Here is a 20,255-nt window from a genome sequence, read left to right as displayed (position 1 = left end):
TGCCGATTATCTAGACGCCACATGTTGAGATCAGTGCGCATGCGCTGTCGCGTCTGTCTGTCACCCGCTCAATGCCGACAGCAGTCTGAAGGAAACTCCTCCCTGCTGACAACACGCCGCTCGCAGCGCAATGGTCTCCTGGATTATTTCTAGGCTTGTGGTGTAAGTCTTAATTCTGCTCTTTTACAGCATTTTCACTGGGATGCATGAGAATGCTTAAAATCCTTATATAAATATGTTGTTTTTCTGATTTTTTTAAATGCGAAAATGCAAGGGTTTCTAGAGCACCCTTTTAATTCTAGGCAGAACATATCACATAAGGTTATGTATCAGGCCAGATTCGTCCTGATTATTAGTCGTTTGATTATTTTTGTTTACATGTTGATAGGCTATTACAAAGGCTAACTACTGTACACTTGCAAGCTAAGGGATATGGATGATTCTCCTAAATGAGAATCTGACACCATGCAGTGACACGGTGAATTATGCAGGATATAAAAACAGTTTTAGCTCAGCTATTAAAGCAATACATTTTATTCAACACTTGATTCAATTGCATAATTAAGTGAAAATGCACAAAATAGGATTCGATTTCGAATGTTGAATCTGTTGTTTGGAATCGAGCAGGTCTTGTGTCAGTATAATGGAAAGACAATGGGATGGTCAACCAGCTGATGGCCACTAATGTGTGGGTTTTTCACCATTTATTTATTTTTTTAATTATCGCTATATTGGCTTAACATTTAAATGTATTCCACGTAAATATCTCAGTTTTGTAATAGCGCTTCCGTCAATCCTCTTGCTGTGTCAACATCTCTAAATAGCTGTTCAATTCATTTTAGATCACAATATCCGATGACACTGCACATATGCCAACAACACTTGTGTAGTAAACTAGCTGTGTGAAGAGTCTAAACATAGACGACAAATGCAACAAACCTGTGTTTGTGCCCTATATAGTGAACACTATTTAGTCGGTTTTGTTTTGTGGGTCAGGAGTGACCCTGGATTCGGGTTGTGTGGGTCGGTCATTTGATCGGGTCAGAGGCGCAGCTGTTGCTGGTCTGGTTGGTTGGGAGAAAGAGAGGACACTGGAATAGAGCTAAACTCAAATGCTTAAACACAGGTGCAGGGCACTTCTTTTGGCTATCTAGCACTTTCCAAAAACCCATTTAAGCTATACAGCAGTCAGTGCAAACGCTATCCGTTCCGTCTGATGTTTTCTTTGCGCCCTTGACGAGCATTTAGGCTACTTGTCAAGTCTATTTTTATCAAGCTTGCAGAATGTAAACCTGGAATATAAACGGGGTCGTGCAGATCTGTCGCCTGTTTACGTGCTACAATGGCGCTGCAATAGACAATTGAACAGAATTGAAAGAAATATATGCTATTCTTGTCTTGGCTGATTAAAGGGGACTCCAGGCCTAGGCTACTAAAGGGACCTTATCTCAAATATCAATAATGGAAAGGGAGTGGAGCGGTTTCCTTTCAGGGAAGTGGACCTAGATGGAAATTATAACTGGCTATTGTTATGTAATTTTTTTAATATTGTAAATCATGTAATTGTCTTTAAATTATCTTACAAATAAACCCTACATAACGTTAAAACCATGTTATTTCTGAAGAAATCTTATGTGCAAATGAGGTAATACATGCAATGATCTCATTTTGACGAATTTTCTGCTAGAGACAGAAAATGTTAGTGTTAGTTGGGTAACACTTTATTTTACAGTGTCATTGCTACATGTTACATAATACTATAGTAATAACAAAAAAATATGCATAATTACATGCAACTAACCTAAACCAAACCCCAATCCTAACCCTAACGTAAGTACATGTAGTTTACTAATATTACTCAGTACTTAAATGTATAATACAGTGTAACAAAGACAGCTTTTTGAATATCAATAATTCACTATTATTTCCTATTTCACTATTAATTAAGGGGTCACTTAATTTAAAGCACATAGCCTGTACACTTTGGGGTAATGCTTATTGACACTGATCAGCAAAAAATACCTTTTTGACATTTTAATCTACAATAATATATATATATATATATGTTTTTAAAACAATGAAATGTGAAAAAAACAACTTAAATTGTAAATAAGATATTTAAAGGGTTAGTTCACCCAAAAATGAAAATAATGTCATTAATGACTCACCCTCATGTCGTTCTAAGCCCGTAAGACCTCCGTTCATCTTCGGAACACAGTTTAAGATATTTTAGATTTAGTCCGAGAGATTTCTGTCCCTCCATTGAAGCTGTATATACAGTATACTGTCCATGTCCATAAAGGTAATATAAACATCATCAAAGTAGTCCATGTGACATCAGTGGGTTAGTTAGAAGTTTTTGAAGCATCGAAAATACTTTTTGGTCCAAAAATAACACAAAATAAGACTTTATTCAGCATTGTATTCTCTCCCGGGTCTGTTGTCAATCCTTCACAGTTACGCTGATGGCGTAAGACGCTGATGACGTGTTATCTGGTGCGCCCGAGCTTCATTTATAGACTGAGGGAAAAGCACGCTGTAAAAGTGTCTCATCCGCGACATGCACATTTACGCACCATTAAAAAAATGATATCCACGCAAACAATGTAGAATAGCTTGAATATAGCGTGCGTCTCCCTCAGACTGTAAACGAAGCTCGGGCGCACCAGATAACACGTCATCAGCGTCTTCCGTCAGCAGCGTCACTGCGGAGTCCTGAACGCAGATTCACAACAGACCCGGGAGAGAATACAATGCTGAATAAAGTCTTATTTTGTGTTATTTTTGGACCAAAAAGTATTTTCGATGCTTCAAAAACTTCTAACTAACCCACTGATGTCACATGGACTACTTTGATGATGTTTATATTACCTTTCTGGACATGGACAGTATACTGTATATACAGCTTCAATGGAGGGACAGAAATCTCTCGGACTAAATCTAAAATATCTTAAACTGTGTTCCGAAGATGAACGGAGGTCTTACGGGCTTAGAACGACATGAGGGTGAGTCATTAATGACATTATTTTCATTTTTGGGTGAACTAACCCTTTAATGGCTTTCAGCTAAATTTAGAATTTTGAAACAATTCATAAAACAGGACAGAAAAGATACTATTATTTATACATACTATATACATTTAAAATGTATATAGAAAAAGAGCTGGATCTATGCGCAGCAGGCTTTATTCAATAACAAACTCAAAATAACAAAATACTCAGGTTATCAGGAATCTGAATCCAATATGAATGGAACGACCATCAAACATTGATGAGAACTTAACAAAGAATGACTGAAAACAAGCCCTATATCGAGATTAACAAGGGGATGAAACAAGAAACAGGTGAGGTGGATTAATCAAACAATGAATAACCATAGTAACTAATTCAAACAAAGGAAACAGAAAACAATGATATAAAGTAAACCCATCTTAGTGGTTTCAACACGGCTTTCAACTAATAACGGAAAACTTTGTATGTATTTTGGCTGTTCATTTATCAGACAACTGCATTTTTGGGGCCTAAAAACCCATACTTTTGGTTTCAAAGTGCGCGTTTTTGAAAATGACACCGTCATTGTCTCCATGTAAACTACAACAATGTAAATTTGGAAAAAAAACGGTGACTTCATGCGCAAAGTGACATCTTTTTCATTACAAATTGACATCGCCAACTACTGGCCTGACAGTATAATACAGCGTTTTTCATTGTTTATGTGGATCTGTGTCAACGGGGATCGTTTTGACAATGTTGTCATCTGTAAAGAAGAAACCTTTCCGTTTTTAGCACAGTTGTCCAACTCAAACAGACATAAGACCTAATGTGACAAATGACAACTTGTCCCGTACAAATATGATGTCTTGCCTGATCAATGAAAAATACCCTTGTCCTTTTCTGTCTGTTTTCCACTTGTGTCTGTTTATCTTAAGCATGTTTGTTGCATTTTTCACAGGCTCATATTTGGTACCCTATACCCGGCATACTCCTCATATAAAGCTGTTAAATCAAAAGATGTGAGAGAATATGTAAGTACAGCTCAGATATGTTTCCATCAGTTGAGCTTATTAACCTTAATTTTTATTTTTTATTTTTTTGCCTGCTGATTCCTAAACTGCTTTATTTCAAACAGGTGAAATGGATGATGTACTGGATAATATTTGCACTTTTTACTACAGTTGAAGTGATTACTGACATCTTTCTGTGCTGGTAAGGACATGCGTCATTGCTTTGGTCATTTCTTATTGTTAGGACTTACTCATATTTTTATTTCTGTTGATGCAAATGGCGGTTTGATGTGGGCGTTAACCACCATGACACATGAGCGTATGATTGTGTTTTATTGTGTTTTATTGTGTTTTGAAGGCTCCCATTCTACTATGAGCTCAAAATTGCCTTTGTCGTGTGGTTACTTTCCCCGTACACAAAGGGATCCAGTGTGCTGTATAGAAAATTTGTCCACCCTACACTGTCCTCTAAGGAGAAGGTAATGTATTTTATCCTTTTTTTTCTTTTTTTTTGTGATGATCTATTTATTTTTACCTTGTCTAGGCTGAAAAAATATCAAAAGTTACTATAGAGCTTTCACTAATACATTACATTTTTAATATAAAAATCACTTTTTAAAGCATTTCTATTCTAAATGTTAAACAAACTAACAAGCATCATCCTTAACAGCTGTGGAGAATCTTTCTGTTTTAATGCCAAGAAAGTGAATTGTTAGAGTCGAAGAGGAAGTGCACATTTGACTCTTTTTCCTGTAACCTGGTTGACTGAGGATGAGCGGTGGTTAGGAAACGGTACTGTGATTTTCCACAGTCTTTCCTCTTCTCTTGAGGCAGGAAATTCGTCAGAAGGACAAACAAAGTCCAAATAAATTTGACAAACACTGATAACATAGAGAAAATGCTCTTTTGCTCATAGAAAGTTAAACACGATGCTGATCTGAAAGTGTGCAATGAAACGAATCAGTCGCACACTGTCAGTTCCATTGTTCATACAGCATATGTGAAATATTCTTTATGTCTCTTTCTCAGGACATCGATGAATACCTTTGCCAAGCAAAAGATAAAAGCTATGACACCCTGGTGCATTTTGGAAGGAGAGGCCTGAATGTGGCAGCAACAGCTGCAGTAATGGCTGCCAGCAAGGTAATCTAATACTCTTATCTTGTTGTGAAAGGAAATGGCACTTCCATGAAAAGAGTACAAAGGCTTAAAGCTCTTGAAGTTTGTTGTCATTAGTCTGTTACCAAAATTGCCAAGTTCTGAATAAAGGTTTGTGGGGTTTCATTATTGTCTAGTAATAAACATGAATGCGTACATAAATAAAATTTAGGTTACACTTTATTTGAAGGTGTCTTTGTTACACTGTAATTATACATTTAAGTGCTGAGTAATATTAAGTAACTACATGCAGTTACTATAGGGTTAGGATTAGGGTTTAGTTTGGTTTAGTTGCATGTAATTATGCATAATTTTTAGTTATTACTATAGTAACTTTATGTAACAATGACACTGTAACAAATAAAATGTTACCAAAATGTATAACAAAGTGAAACATGGTTGCAAATTTAGCCTCAATAAAGCTATGACTTATAGGCTAGCTTCTTTGAGACAAAATAGATTTCGGACAATACTGTAGATATTGATAATTATATTTCCGATAAATTATAATAAAAATGTTTTGATTATAATGATATATTTGAATAGTTGATCATGACAAATGCAGTCAACACTACAATTCATGTAAAAACTTGTCCAAATTATGTTATTTATTAAATGTCACAATTTAATTGAATCTTACATTTTTTATTTCTTCATGTGAGTTTCACATATATAATGAATTAAATATCCGTTTAAAAGATGTCAAAATCATTACACTGTTTTGTTTACAGTTCAATACAACCGAGAGGGTCAAGACCATTTAGGTGGGACAGGGCACGTTATGTTAGATAATAGTCCAGAGAACATGAGATTTATTGCTTAAAAGTATAATCACTTCATTCAACACAAAGTGTGCACATCTAACGGGCAAAAAAGATCAACGAGGGTGTTCAACCACAAAAAAAAATTTTTTTTAAAGATAGGAAAAGTTGGCACACAACAGCTCTGAAATAGAAAAATATTTATTTTGTGTTCTCACCACAGGTGTTGTTTTTCGTGTTTAGTGGCTCTTCATCAGACGGTGCATTTTAACGTATACATCAACTGAGTGTTAGTTTAATTTGACATAATCTAAGTTTCTTTTGAAGTGAATATTTACTATATTTATACCTTATCGTAATTTAAACAGGCTAGATAAACAAAACTTCAGCATCATCATGCTCCTTCTCTACAAACACAATTGTTGATGATGGTCTAGTTCACAGCATGACAGTATTTAGACGTTCTTAAGGAGTTACATCTGACTCTCCATGTTTTCGATCCAGGGTCAGGGCGTTCTCTCCGAGCGACTTCGCAGTTTCAGCATGCAGGACCTGTCATCTTTCCAGGCAGAGGGCCAGGCTAAGAATGCAAGTTCTGTAACCACTCAACCTGCAGACACGCAGCACAGGACACGCACCATGATGCGCAGCAAATCAGAGGCCGGTTACAGCAAGGGTAAGCGATGCCCAGCCAAATGATCAGTGCTCTATTCCTCTTAACCCTTTCAAGAAGATCCTATATCAGCCAATCAGATTTCTGCTAATCCTGTTTGGTTTAGCTGCTTCTCTCAATCATCCCTTACATGTAATTAATCCTTAACCCGAGTGTTGTAGCCCTGCCAATGTCCTGGGTAAATGTTTGAAGTCTGAAATTGTTTATTGTTCTCTAATCTTCATTTACTTCTATGACACATTACTGTAAATCAGTGAAAGGATCGTAAAAAAAAAAAAGCTCTTAAAAGGAACACGCCGACTTTTTGTGACTTTATCTTATTCACCGTATCCCCCAGAGTTAGATAAGTCCACACATACCCTTTTCATCTCCGTGCGTGCCGTAACTCTGTCTGACGCACCCACCGCTAGCCTAGCTTAGCACAAAGACTGGAGGTAAACGGCTCCAGCTAGCGCACTGCTCCCAATAAGTGACAAACCAACATTTTCCTATTTACATGTTGTGATTTGTATAGTCACAGCGTGTACAAATAACAAGGTCACGTGAGACACAGCCATCTTCTAACCGTATACATACTGGGAACTATATTCTCAGAAGGCGAAGCACTGCTACTTCTGCGGAGTGATTTGCTCGCAGCGCCTGAGAAGCTCAGTGTTGCGCTAATCACTCCGCAGAAGTAGCAGTGCTTCGCCTTCTGAGAATATAGTTCCCAGTATGTATACGGTTAGAAGATGGCTTTACCATTGCACTTGCATCTTTTTCAGTGTCTCAAGCAAAAAGTTCAACTTTTTAAAAACGCGTCTCTAGACTTTGCGTTTTTTCCATTCCACTGACTCACGTTTTAAAACACAAAAACACATCCTTTGTTAATGATTCCTAACGATAATAACAGAGAAAAAACATCATGGGAATGACTCTTTAGAACGATTTTTTCCAGCTGATGAACGATACAAACATTGACAGCCAATCGGAATCCAGCCGGATATAAAAGGCTTGAGCATTTAAAGTGGCAGATGACATAATTACAATGCACTCTTATAATAAACAGAACGTTACCGATGGTATGTTACTAATATAGACATTGTTATAGTTTTAGTTATCATGCTCTGTGTGAACGTGCCTTTATAACGTGCCGTTATTTAATACAAGTGTCTAGTTTTAATTTTATTCATCTGTTCTCCAAGTCCAGAAAGTGATTAGATAGTGATAAAGCAGTTTCCCATTCCAGTTATAGATGTGAGATTCTTATTTCAGTGCCGTTTAGGAAGAGCAAAATGTATAGAAATCGCTTTCCTGAAGTATCAACCGCACCAATCATTTGTTAGCATCACATAGTGTCAAAACTAACTGGTGACTCAATAGATTGTCATTCAGCTTTACATGATTATTAAATCTTCCATAATGAAATGTATAATGGATTTAAAAACGCTTAGACACACCATTAAAATATATATATTCAGAGTTTAAATGCAGTGGTGTCACAGTCTTTGTTTTGATTGTCATGGTACAGGCCATGATTTTGACATGACCGAATATGAGATGTTGAACGTGGAGCCTCCTGGCCCGCTGACTCCCACACCCACCCCGACCCAATCGCAGCCCGCTTTACCTCAACCTGATCCCACGACTCCCCAGACTCCTGAGTCCTTCGAGGATAAATCCGCACCCCCACCTGAATCCTCAGAGGAGCCCCAGGAGAAGGAGGAGTTTGCCTCATCTGCTTCACTCCAGTTCAGATTTAAGAGGCGTGCCCCTGAGGTACCCCTGCTTTCGGGATGGCTAGCTGTTGACTTGCCTGGCTGCACTGGGGCTCTGTTGTGACTAACCTTCTCAATCACTCACCAAGAGTTGACTGAGTGAGTCTCTGAGCGAGTCTAACACTCTTATGGTGCGTTCAAGTCCTCCTGGGAAGTTCGTGCGCACGATGTGGGAAGTCGTGTTTACGACGGCCGGTGCGTTCAAGTCACTTTCGTCGGAGTCAGATGGACTTTCTCTTAATTAATTACACAAAAACACAGCGAGGTTCTTAAACTCTAGTTCTAGAAAATGAAGAACAAATATTTGCATAAGGTGTGCTTTGTTTTTTTATGTTTTAGTTCATTTATGAAGCAACTGCAAACTTTATCGTTACATATTACATTGTTATTTTATAATGCTATCATATTCTGTGCAGGCAATTAGCTTACTGCGCTGTGAATAGAAAAGCCTGACAAGCTAAATACCTTGTATTGTGGTAATCCGCCATGTTTCTCAGTGACACAACTCGTAAAGATCGGGGCTTAGAGAAAATCCCGAGCTTCCCACTTGTATTTACGACATTGTGGTGGCGTTCAACTCGTAAATATGATCTATACGAGATGACTTGAAAGCACCATTACCTCAGGTCACGATTAGCATTCGTTTGCAGTGAGTCATGAGGAAAAGACATGGCTGCTAGCTGTGTTGTGACTAACCTGCTCAATCACTAACCAACGCTGCTGTGTGTGTGTGTGTTCACCACCAGCAAGAGTCAACCGAGTCACGCCTTGAACAAATGACATCTCAGTACACCTACGATTAAGAACTGTCGACTTGCATTGGAAGAGTTACTAAGGCATCTCTGAAATCCTTGATGTGCATCCGTTCACTGGAAGACAATCGGTCTATAAATGGAGCGGCGTCCTGTGATAATGACTGTAAGAGCAGCATAATGTCATACTGTGATTAATATCAGTATAGTTAAGATCATGCTGCTGCCTTTTACATGCGTGGAAGGACAAGAGTAGCATCTAAAACACATACACACACAATAATAACATGTGTAGAAGCCCTTAAAGGACTTCTGTATTTTTTGTGATTGTTTTTTTTATATACATCTGACAATTGGGACTATTTCTTGTAGTTGTGACCGTATGATTTTATATCTCGTCGCAATTACGACTTAATTCTTTGTATTTGTGGATTTATTTCCTGTTATTGCGCCTTTCCTACTATGGTGACTTTTTTTATAACATAATTTAGACTTTAATTCTTGTAATTTTGACTTGTATCCCACAATTGAGACTGTTTCTTGTAATTGCCATTTTATATCCCACAACTGGGGCTTTATTTATTGTAATTGTGACTATTTATTGTAATTACGACTTTGTTTCACAGTTGCAACCGAGAATAAGAATACTTTAATTCTTGTAAACGTGACTATATCCAATAATTTTTCCTTGTAATTGTGAATGTCTAACAACTTTTTTGTAATCTCGTAATCACACTTTTTTGGACTTTATAACTCACAACGTGACTTTGTTTGTTTTAAACTTCACAAAAACTTCACTAAAAATTAGTGCAAGCATTTGGAGTATGTCAGAAATAGATCAGAGTATCAGCTTGCTGTTGGTGTCTCGACATGTAACGCCACGCCGCGTCCAGGCTAGACAGTAGTATCAGTTTTACTGATGATAATATATTCTATTTGATTTTGTCGCATTACGTTCTTTGCGTTTGGTGTAAACACGGTGTGAGGCAGAAATAGGCTTCCAAAGATGAATGATGCTTAATATACATTTTTAGTTATTTTTGTTTTTGGTGCACTCGTACACTTCTATCTTTTAATCTTTAGCGTACCTTGACTTTTTCTTGCATACCACCACTTCTCACATGTTGCGGGTACTTTTCCACTCCGAGTCAAAGCGTCAGTGGGTGATTAGCAGGGTGATTGATTAGTAATGCGAATCATTTGTATCAAACTGCCAAAGTCACGTGATTTCAGCAAACGAGGCTTTGTTAAACGTCATAACAGTTTCGATTCGAAATCATTCAAACTTTCAATGGTTTGCTGCTAGGGGCGATCTCATGAACCCATAAACGATTTTTACCTGATCTCGGATCAATTTGATAAATGTAGACAAATTAAATGACAAATTTGTCTAATAAAAAGGATGAGTTGTATTTAAAGTTCCCCTGTGATGAAAATCCAGCTTTTAATGTTGTTTATGTGTCTATGTGGTGTTTATGTATCCGTTAAGACAAACCATGTGCAAATTCATAAGTCAACAACACCAATGCTGAGTATTTTCTCCTTAAAACTACAGTGAACCAAAGAACGCGGTTTGAAATCACTGGTGTTTCTGACGTCACAAACTACCTTATAACCAATCACATCAACGTGCGATCGTCAGCGAGTGGATCTGAGCCGGTGTGAGTGAGTGGAGGTGGGGCTAATTTGCATATTCATAGAACCGCGTATACTAAATAAGGCAAGAGTGTAGAGTTACATTCAACCTATTTTAAGGCATTTTTTTTCAATAATTTTTTTTAAATATGCCATTTTGGTGATCAAAGATGAGTTTTAGGGGTTAAAATTATAGACTACATAGGGAGTTTAAAAGTCTCTTATCGGTCTGATTTAACAAGCTCTTCATAAAATGAACAAAACAGGTGCTACAAATGTAATAAAATATCACATATTATAAAGATACTTCATATTTAATGCTATTAGATTATTTGTTAATTGGATTTAATTGATTACACCTTCAATAAAACATTTGCAATTGGTTTGCAAAAGGCGTTTTTATGCATTTCCACTGTTCTGATCAGCAGGGGTCACCAGCATGTGGCGTTTCGAACACTTCGAAACGGTTAATAATTTTGTGAAGCAAGTTTCGAAAAGCTTCGCTTCTCCCATCATCACTACCCGGCGACACTACATGAATTACATCTCTCTCTTTTCGACAAATCACATGAATGCAAGCAGAGTCGATCTACCCTATCGGAAGCTCTTTTTTATGATGCTGATTTGCATATCTCAGAGAATACCAGCACTTTTTTTCACATCAAGCACTGCGTACACTTGCTAAATGGTGCCAAAATGTGTGTGCCGATCATTTAGTACTTTTATGAACCAAAGCTGGTGGACCAGTTTAACTCCTGACTAAGCTAACTGACTAAAAACCTTTGCACACAAGTTCAGTCATGCACGCCCAAAAGATGTGTTTGTCTTTCCTTGGATTGACACATCACAGATGTCCTTACTCATGTTGACCCGATCTTGTGATCGTGTTTATTTAGTGAACAGTAAACATGAAGTGTGCATTGCTCTCTGACTGACTCTCACAGATCTCTTCTGTCTCTCAGCCTCCTCCTAGATCCCTAAGACCTTTCACCCGATCCAGATCAAAGAACGCCCTTTCTCCAGAGCCTGAAGCCATGTGACTGTGCAAATGCTCCGAGAGCGCTTTAGCTGTCTAACCTGCAACACGAGGAGACGCCACAGGAGAAGGCAGACGGGGGAAAAAGGGAATGCAGCCAAAATGTTCAAATATTGAAAAGCAGCCTTGCTCTGTAATGAGGTAACCAAAGCGATGTGCAACCTTTCGCTTCTGATCTTTGACACTCATCCATTTAGGCAACACATCTGTGTACATACTGCTGCTCCGAGACTCTTTTAGGGTTATTGAACTTGTTTTGTACATATTTATGAAATGTTTGAGTGTAGATTATTTGTTTGATTTCTTGGTATGATTTTGGGAGAAACAAACGCATGCATTGTCTTATGTCTGGAGTCACCCAACCATAATTACTTATTGTTTATGAGCATACTTTATTTTTATGGGGGCTGCACTCATTTCCGGCCCAACTCAACAACTACTGGGTAGCAACGTGTTTCCGAACCAATCTTTTCATAGAACAATAGTTCTTAGCAAAAATGCACTGCACTGAGATGGTTGGTGTGTTTGGCAAACATTTATTACATGATATTATGTAGCCTATAAACAAAAGCATGTTCTTCTGTTGAGAGGGACTTTTTAAAACAAGCTTGTAGTTCAACCAAATTAAGGGATAGGATTACAACGCCTGACATGATTTAAAATAGATGGACAAAGTGCAATCGATTTTACAATTCTGCTAAACTTTCTATAGTTCAGCCATAGACTTTTTGTGCTGTAACTGTAAATATATAGTTATTCAATAACCATCTTGTTAAAAATACACACAAAAGAAAAGCTTTTCTAGACCGAATAAGGCAATCAAGTTGATAGTTGTTTAGGGACATTCTTGTTTTACTTCATTACTTTAATTATTAGGCATGTACAGTGTTTTTTATCTTTTAGAAACCTTTCAAAACATGGCATTTTTTTCTCTCTCTCTTAGTTGTCTTCTTAAACCTCTTCAGTTGCTTGATGTTGCATGTATTAACAATGACAATTTGAATGTGTCTCACATTTTTTGGCCTCCACTTTCTGAGCGTGTTCAGTATTAAAGTACCTCATCAGAGTTGAGAAGACATTAGTGGTGATTTGGTACAACACAAAGCGGGTCCTTCACTCCATGTAGTGGTTTTACTTTTGTAGCATTTAGGAATTTTAGTCATATGTGGGAGAAACAAATGTTTAAAAACACTGTGCAATCACACTAGCATAGCATGTATCACAGAGAAACTCACAGTTTGTCGTATCATTCCCGATCACAGTCACAATCACTTAGAGCTATACATCTCTATATCATGGAGGGGGCAGCAGTGTGTCAACTTTAAAAGAAAAGCGTAGAGAACAGCAATGGATCTTAGAACATTCTGTTTAGAAAGATGTTTTATATACTGTGAAAATGATGACAATCCTAATCTCTTAAACATGCTTTATCAAATTCAAGGTTTCATGTATGTGAGATCTTGTAGCTGTTCAAATGGTTATATCAAACTTCACAAAAAAAAAAAAATCTGCCTCAGGAACAGTTTGTCATTTTGTCACAATTTTAATTGTGAAATTATCTAGTGCAAACTAAAAAATCATTGGAATAGTGATAATCTGGTTGGCGTTCTTTTTGTTGGCTTTGTGTTTCCAGTTTTTACAGCGAGATTAAAATGCAGCATTTTTTCCTCAATGAGATGGGTATGATTTTAAAGTGCTCTGAACCATATTTGGCCTTTTACAGCAGATATAAAAACAGCTGACTGTTGCTTCTTTAAATATTCAGGTCATTAAAGGCACAAACTTTGAAATTTCATACCATGTGAAGAGCAGTGTAGTTGTTGCTTTTGCTCTTCTATCATTCAGTAGGAAAATTTACAGAATAGCTACTTATGAAGCAGTGTTAAAGGGATAGTTCACCCAAAAATTAAAATTCTGTCTTAATTTACTCAACCTCAAGTTGTTCCAAACTTGCATGAATAAATTTTTTCTGCTGAACACAAAAGAAGATATTCTGAAGAGAATGTTTGTAACAGTTGATGGGCTCCCTATGGAAGTCAATGGGGTCCGATAACTGTTTGGTTACCCATATTCTTCCAAATGTATTTGTGTTCAGCAGAAGAAAGAAACTCATACAGGTTTGGAACAACTTGAGGTTGAGTAAATTATGACAGAATTTTAATTTTTGGTTGAACTATCCCTTTAATTTTGTCAACGAGATTTTTTCACTGATGAAAACGAGACGATAACTTAATAAAAAACACTTTTGAATGACAAAAACTATGTTAAAAATCTATTGACATTTTCATCAACAAATGAAAACCAGATGAAAGTGTTAGGGAGGGACGATTTGGGAAGAGATCCAGTCAGAACTGATGTCCACAGATGCGCACATTTGAATTTTAACATGCTGATCTACCCGGCTGGACATAAGTTGGCATACATTCGCTGCATGTCTCATAAAACGTTCAAAAATGTAAACGTCTATAGGATAAAGAGAAGAGCAAAAGTGTGACGATACGAAGGAGAGCTCACGACTATATTAAATTCTCTTCCGCGCTTGTACGGACAAATACACACAAAATGATGGTTAAATAGCCATTTTGGAAAGTATTTACATAAACATAGTCGGTTATGTGAACGTAATATGATAATATGAACATAATATGATAATATAAAGTATTAACTTAAACCATTTTTGTATTATGGAGCCCCTAAAGGGACATATGGTAATGGGAAAAATATATGAGATGGGAGAAAACATTATCAATATAAATGTTTTGCGTTCTGCCGAGAATCTTTGTGTTCGCTATAGCTATTTTCTTCCTCCCATCTCGTATATATATATTTCCATTACCATGTCCCTTTCGGGGCTCCGTACTATGTCAAATTTCTTTTGTTAAATATAAATCTCGTCGACTACTCTCCGCTTTAGAGACATTACACATCCGTGCTTAATCGTGTCAAACGAAGATATGTTTTTAAATTCAGGGACTTAAGTAGAGGCTGTGCCTTTAAAGACTATTAAAGTCCTGGCTGTCTGTTAAAACCCATTTGAAGCTGAAATAATATCATGTGTTTTTGAGTTGTTTGTGCCAGCTTGTTCAGAGTAGGAGACTATAAATGTCTTTTCACCGTCCTCTTAAAAAAAACATAACGGCTTGCAGCAGCATCTCCATATCACAGCTGTCATGTCTGGCAGGCCAGAATATACTGTATGTCATTGTTCAAGTCCTTTATTGAATAAATCTTGAGTGAAAAAGACAGAAGTTGATGTAAAAGAGTGAAATCTCTGTTTTAAAAAACCTCAATATGTATCGGCATTCAGAAATTAAAAGGTGAATGTGAAACCCTGTGTCCTGGTTATTTAATAATCTGCAAAATACAAGATTTACTTTTATTTCCTGATCTGGTGTAAATAATAACAAATAAATATGAATTCATTATATTTTTAACATTAAATATATAATCTTTTAACATTAAATATATAATCAATATGATTACATATATAAATATGATTAAACTAATCACTAATGAAACTAAATCAGCCACTTATTCACTGGCTAAAATTTTTGGACTGAACAGACATAAGACAAAATAACCATTTAAATCACAAATAATAATAATTATGTTAATTATTAATATTAATTATCAATTGATTAAGTTTCTACAGAGCCTCTAAAGGGACATAGCGGTGGAAAAATATGATGGAGGAAAAAATATGTTTCAATGCTTTTGCATTCCCTCACTAAACGTTTGCGTTTCCCCGAGAAACTTTGCATTCGCTCAAAAACTTTTGTGTTCTTTGCAAGTGAACGCAAAGTTTCTCAGGGGAACTTTTGAGAGAGCGCAAAATATTTTCTGCCATCTCATTTTTGTTTGAATTTTTTTCCGTTTTTTTTTTTAAATCAGCTAATCAACTTACAGACCAGTTAAAAATATATATATATATATGCAAAAACGTATCCACCCATTGTAGGGATGAACATTTTTCAAATAAATAATTTTAGAAATTTACACAATAGAAATAATTTATTTAGATGCATTTACACATGATGAATCCTCAATTGTTTCAACCGTGAATTCACACACACGCTTCACAACAGAAATACAGATGCACGTATCTGACACATCTTTATTGGCTTGAAACTGATCAGAATAATGTTAGGAGGGTTTTACATCTTCAGGTTTACTCTATCATGGTACTTCTGGTACGGGTCGTTGAGATACCAGTTTCTTCTCTTCCAAAAGGATGTTGTCATTTTGTCCAGTAATTTACACTGAGTTTTATTACAGAACACATGTTCTCTCAGCCGCTTCTTCCGGACTGCTGACTTTTTCCACAGCTTTTTCTTATATCCAGCCTAAAAAAAGGATGATTTATCACACAAAGAACAAGTTTCAGTTTTAGGTTATTGAAATAACAGCCCTGATTTCCAACATGAGGCCAAAGAATTGTAAGACGGGACAGCTCTGAACAATATGTGAGCGTGCTTTACCTTTCTCCTCACCCACAGGCCACAGTGGAGCCTGAGAAACCTTTGCACCACCGACTTCACAGACTTCCTCTTGCCTTTCCTCAGACTGTAGTAAGTTAAGGTCCTGACTGGCTGGAGCACCAATGAAGGGATGAGGGGAGTTACGCTGCAGAAAACAAAACCTCATCGTTACAAAAAGAGCAAATCTTCAGTCAAAACATGAAACTAGACAGGCAGATAAAGCTTTGAAATATATAATCAAACCTTGGGGGAAAAGTTTTAGATAAATCTCTGAAGCTTGTGTGAAATTGCTTTTATCCACCTTGTTTTTTAACACAAGTAAGCCAATTTCATGAGAATATGTGAGACCTCCGATTCATTTGATGCTATTGGTACATAACTGGAAGTATAAATGGTGAATAGTTTCTAAACAAATGATGAAACTATTAAAGCTATATAAACCAGTGTGTTTATGATTGACAAAAATACAACAAATACCTGTCTGCAACATCAAGCTGCACAACGGACTGCAATATTCCATAAAAAAATATGAATTGTCCCTTTTGATTTCATGTTGACTTTGTTTCATTGATTTTTGCTTCAACAAAAATGGTTCCTAACGAAGTAAAAGCAGAATAAAACGGTGTGTATCCCAGAACAAAGACAGAAAAAGTTTGTTTTCTTGTTTAATTGAATCAGAGTTGTAGAACGAATCGGTTCAGTGAATGATTCAATATGGACAGTCACTTGTCCACGTCGGAGATTAATATTTTGTAAATAAAGTGGTAAATTGTGGAAACGCGAGGTTAAACCCACTGGAGTCACATGGATTACTTTAATGATGTCTTTCTGGGGCTTGAAAGTGTCAGTTGCGTAGCTGTCAATGGAGGGACAGAAAACTCTCAGATTTCATCAAAAATATCTTCATTTGTGTTCCGATGATGAACAAAAGCGTACGGGTTTGGAACGACATGATGGTGAGTACCGGTAAATAATACCAAAATTTTAACTTTTGGGTGAACTATCCCTTTAAAAACAAACTCTAGATTTTTTTTTATTTACCTTAATTTTACCAGGAAATAATCCCATTGAGATTCAGAATCTCTTTTTCAAGGGAGTCCTGGCCAAGACAGCAGAATAATAGTTCCACATTATAAATACATATACAAAAATTTAACAGAAAAAGACATTTTGGCAATTTAACAATCTCAACATAATCACCAGCTGCGCTCAGTAACAGCACATGTGCATTTAGTACTCAAATAGTCCTTTATCCTCATTTTAAATTGTGTCATTGTCTGTAAATAGTAAAATTTGAGCTGATTCTGTAATTTATACCAGGAAAAAGGTGCAAAAGCTTTAAAGGGGTCATGACATGGGTTTTTTTATTTTATTATTATGTTCCCTTAGGTGCAATTATAGTATTACTATAGTTTTTTTTACAAAAAACTTTTAAAATGTAGTGATTTATGACCTTTTCCCACCCTGTTTCTCATCCTCAGAGTCAAACAGTCTGTTTTGGGGGTGTTTCCCCTTTAAGAGTTCAGTGCTAACGCCCACTGTTATGATTGGCTAACGTCAGTGCCTATGCATCAATTATTAACGCCCCCAGCCAGAACATTTGCGCATTCAGCGTATTTAAAAAGTAGTTTAAAGTTTTAAATACATTACTTACAGTTTGCGTCGTCGATGTTGAGCCCAGAATAGTCGGCACGGACTTATCTTTGAGCAACAGTTTTCTGGCAAAGCCAGCATCATTTTGGGATTTGTTCTCAAAACAGTCATCCTTAAATGTATAGAACAAACGCTTAAACTAACACTGCCGTGACTGGGACGTCCGCAAAAAATAAAGTGCATCCATTTTTCCCTGACGACTGGATCCTTCGCAGCGTATTCAAAGATGTTGTTTGTCCACAGCCAGGAACAGCACATCTGCGTGGCATCGTAATTTCCCTGTACACACAGACCCACTCGCTGTCCGTCGACTGAACACTTGTGAGGCGCGCAGCGCGCGGGCGCGGCAACGATACGAAATGAGCGTAGTTGCCTTGCGCTTAAAGCGTAACTGTCTTCTGCTGGAGGCGGTCATATGCAAACGCTGGTACGTCACTTCGTACCGTGACGTCACTTCTTACCATGGATCCAGAACGAGCTGTATTTAGAGCTTGATTAAATAAATGATTCGTTTATAATGGGGAGGACGTCTTAAGCTATGAAACTTGCAGGACGTTTAAATGGTATAAAGACCTCTTATATACCAAAAGATCAAGGCAAATTTGGTTTCTCATGTCATGACCCCTTTAAAAGCACTTTCACTGAAGACAGTTCGCGTTCGTGGGATATCATACATGATTTGCCCATATGATCTAAGATTACATTTCCTGGTAGTGACTTTAAGAGTCAGAAGAGAGCATAAGTAAGGAGGCCGTTTACAAAGTATGGCCTTAAAAAGAAAAATATACCAGTGCTCCAGCCTGCGAGAGTTGACAAGGAACGTTTATACTGAGCGTTGTGAGCCCGCTGAACCTGATCCAAACCAGGTTGGATTTGTATGGTTTTGTCAACTGTAAACTTACCCTGAAACTCAGAGTTTGTTCAACTAGCTTCATGCAACAGGCCTCTGGGGGGAAATCATTCTAAAGGCCCATTCACAACAAAGGATGATAACTTTAACAATAAAGTTGTAATAATCATTCTTCTATGAGAATAGGGAAGGACACAGCTATAACGATGACGACACAAGGGAACGATATTGTTGAATTATTATTTTTTTCTAGCTGATGAATGATAAAAACATTGACAGCCAACAGACAGACTGACAAATGTGTAGTTCAACAGGCAATGTCTTACCGACTCAGCAGGCCAGTGTGTTGTGCGGGAGCAGTGTGACCCGGAAGCAGTGGTCCTGGTCCACACACATGTCTCTGCACTACAGCTGAGAAGCGAGCGGTCTGAGAGAGTCTGACAGCAGGCGTGAGACAGTCTCTGCCTAAAACTGACAAGGGTCTCAGCAAACCTGATCAGACGAGAAACAACGCTAGTTAACAGATTACAGCCACATCTATACTGGCAAAAATAACCCTTGTGAAAATGACTACTAACAAAACAAAACAGAAAACACATAGTTAAAACATGGTAACCACAAATTAACAATCGTTTTACTACAACAACAAAAAAAAAACTTGGTTACTATAATTATACCATGGTAACCACAAATTAACCATGGTTTTGCTACACTAACCATAGTTTAGCCATCGTGTTTGTAGTAAAACTGTTGTTGTAACCAATCCGCCAAACCAAACATGGTGGTTACTACTTTTGCTATAATAAAAACATGGTTACTACCAGGTTAACGTTAGCCTACTACTTTTGCTAAAATAAAAACATGGTTACTACCAGGTTAACGTTAGCCTACTACTTTTACTATAATAAAAACATGGTTAGTTTTCTTAAGGGTGGGGGTTTAGAGTTCTCTTATGAAAGATTTTAAAGCAGTATGACATTCTTCACATGCTACCACAATAATATAACGTCAATGTAAACAAAAATATAGCGTTCACGTTTAATAATATAAGATAAACTTTATATCCAAAATCCTTTATATTCCTATATATAGGATTCTATTAAATCCTTTATATTTATATCTAAAAAAAATCCTGTCTTGTGTGCAAACGGTCTCTTCCCACATTGTGGCAGACATAGAACCCGTTAGTCCTGTATTCCAATGCACACCAACTTTAAGAGTCCATAGAAACTCGTTTTCGTTCCAGCAATGTATTTGTGACATTCAAAAAAATGTATATGCACATTTCATACCTGACAGACCTCTCGTCAAGGTGGCCGCCATCTTGATCCCCACTGACGCATCAACTACAGTGGACGGTTTGGACAAAAAGAACGAGCTGCGAGAATACACGGAGTAGGAAGTTCTAACCAAAACCAACTCAAATTGATTCATAGAAAGCAAATATAACAATAAATAAATCAAGTTTGTCCCCTCTTTTAATTACGCTAAACACTAGA

General features: G+C 37.0%; 2 protein-coding genes across 3 annotated transcripts; one reads left to right on the top strand and one right to left on the bottom strand.

The window, feature by feature from the left end:
- The first annotated feature begins 64 nt into the window (after nt 1–64).
- Nucleotides 65–15,101, top strand: reep1 (receptor accessory protein 1). Of its 2 annotated transcripts, XM_079632478.1 has the most exons (8): nt 65–162; nt 3,952–4,024; nt 4,129–4,205; nt 4,362–4,482; nt 5,033–5,146; nt 6,427–6,598; nt 8,106–8,353; nt 11,702–13,269. In XM_079632478.1, exons 1-8 carry the CDS (start codon nt 131–133, stop codon nt 11,777–11,779), a joined length of 915 nt encoding a protein of 304 aa, XP_079488604.1. In that variant the 5' UTR covers nt 65–130; the 3' UTR covers nt 11,780–13,269. The 2 variants fall into 2 exon arrangements, with proteins under 2 accessions (XP_079488604.1, XP_079488605.1); XM_079632479.1 differs by lacking the exon at nt 8,106–8,353 and having other exon boundaries at nt 11,702–15,101.
- A 770-nt stretch (nt 15,102–15,871) lies between these two features.
- On the bottom strand, nt 15,872–20,099 carry mrpl35 (mitochondrial ribosomal protein L35; the record flags this gene model as incomplete). Its single annotated transcript, XM_079632528.1, is given in 5 exon segments — nt 15,872–16,118; nt 16,254–16,398; nt 19,083–19,248; nt 20,049–20,087; nt 20,090–20,099. Coding segments are annotated over 5 exon segments (549 nt in total). The 3' UTR covers nt 15,872–15,929.
- Between the last annotated feature and the right edge of the window lie 156 nt (nt 20,100–20,255).

Source organism: Phoxinus phoxinus, assembly GCF_949152265.1.
Source record: "Phoxinus phoxinus genome assembly, chromosome: 13".
NCBI classification, from domain to species: domain Eukaryota; kingdom Metazoa; phylum Chordata; class Actinopteri; order Cypriniformes; family Leuciscidae; genus Phoxinus; species Phoxinus phoxinus.
The sequence above is the reverse complement of the archived record's forward strand: the minus strand, read 5'-3'. Positions and strand labels throughout refer to the sequence as shown.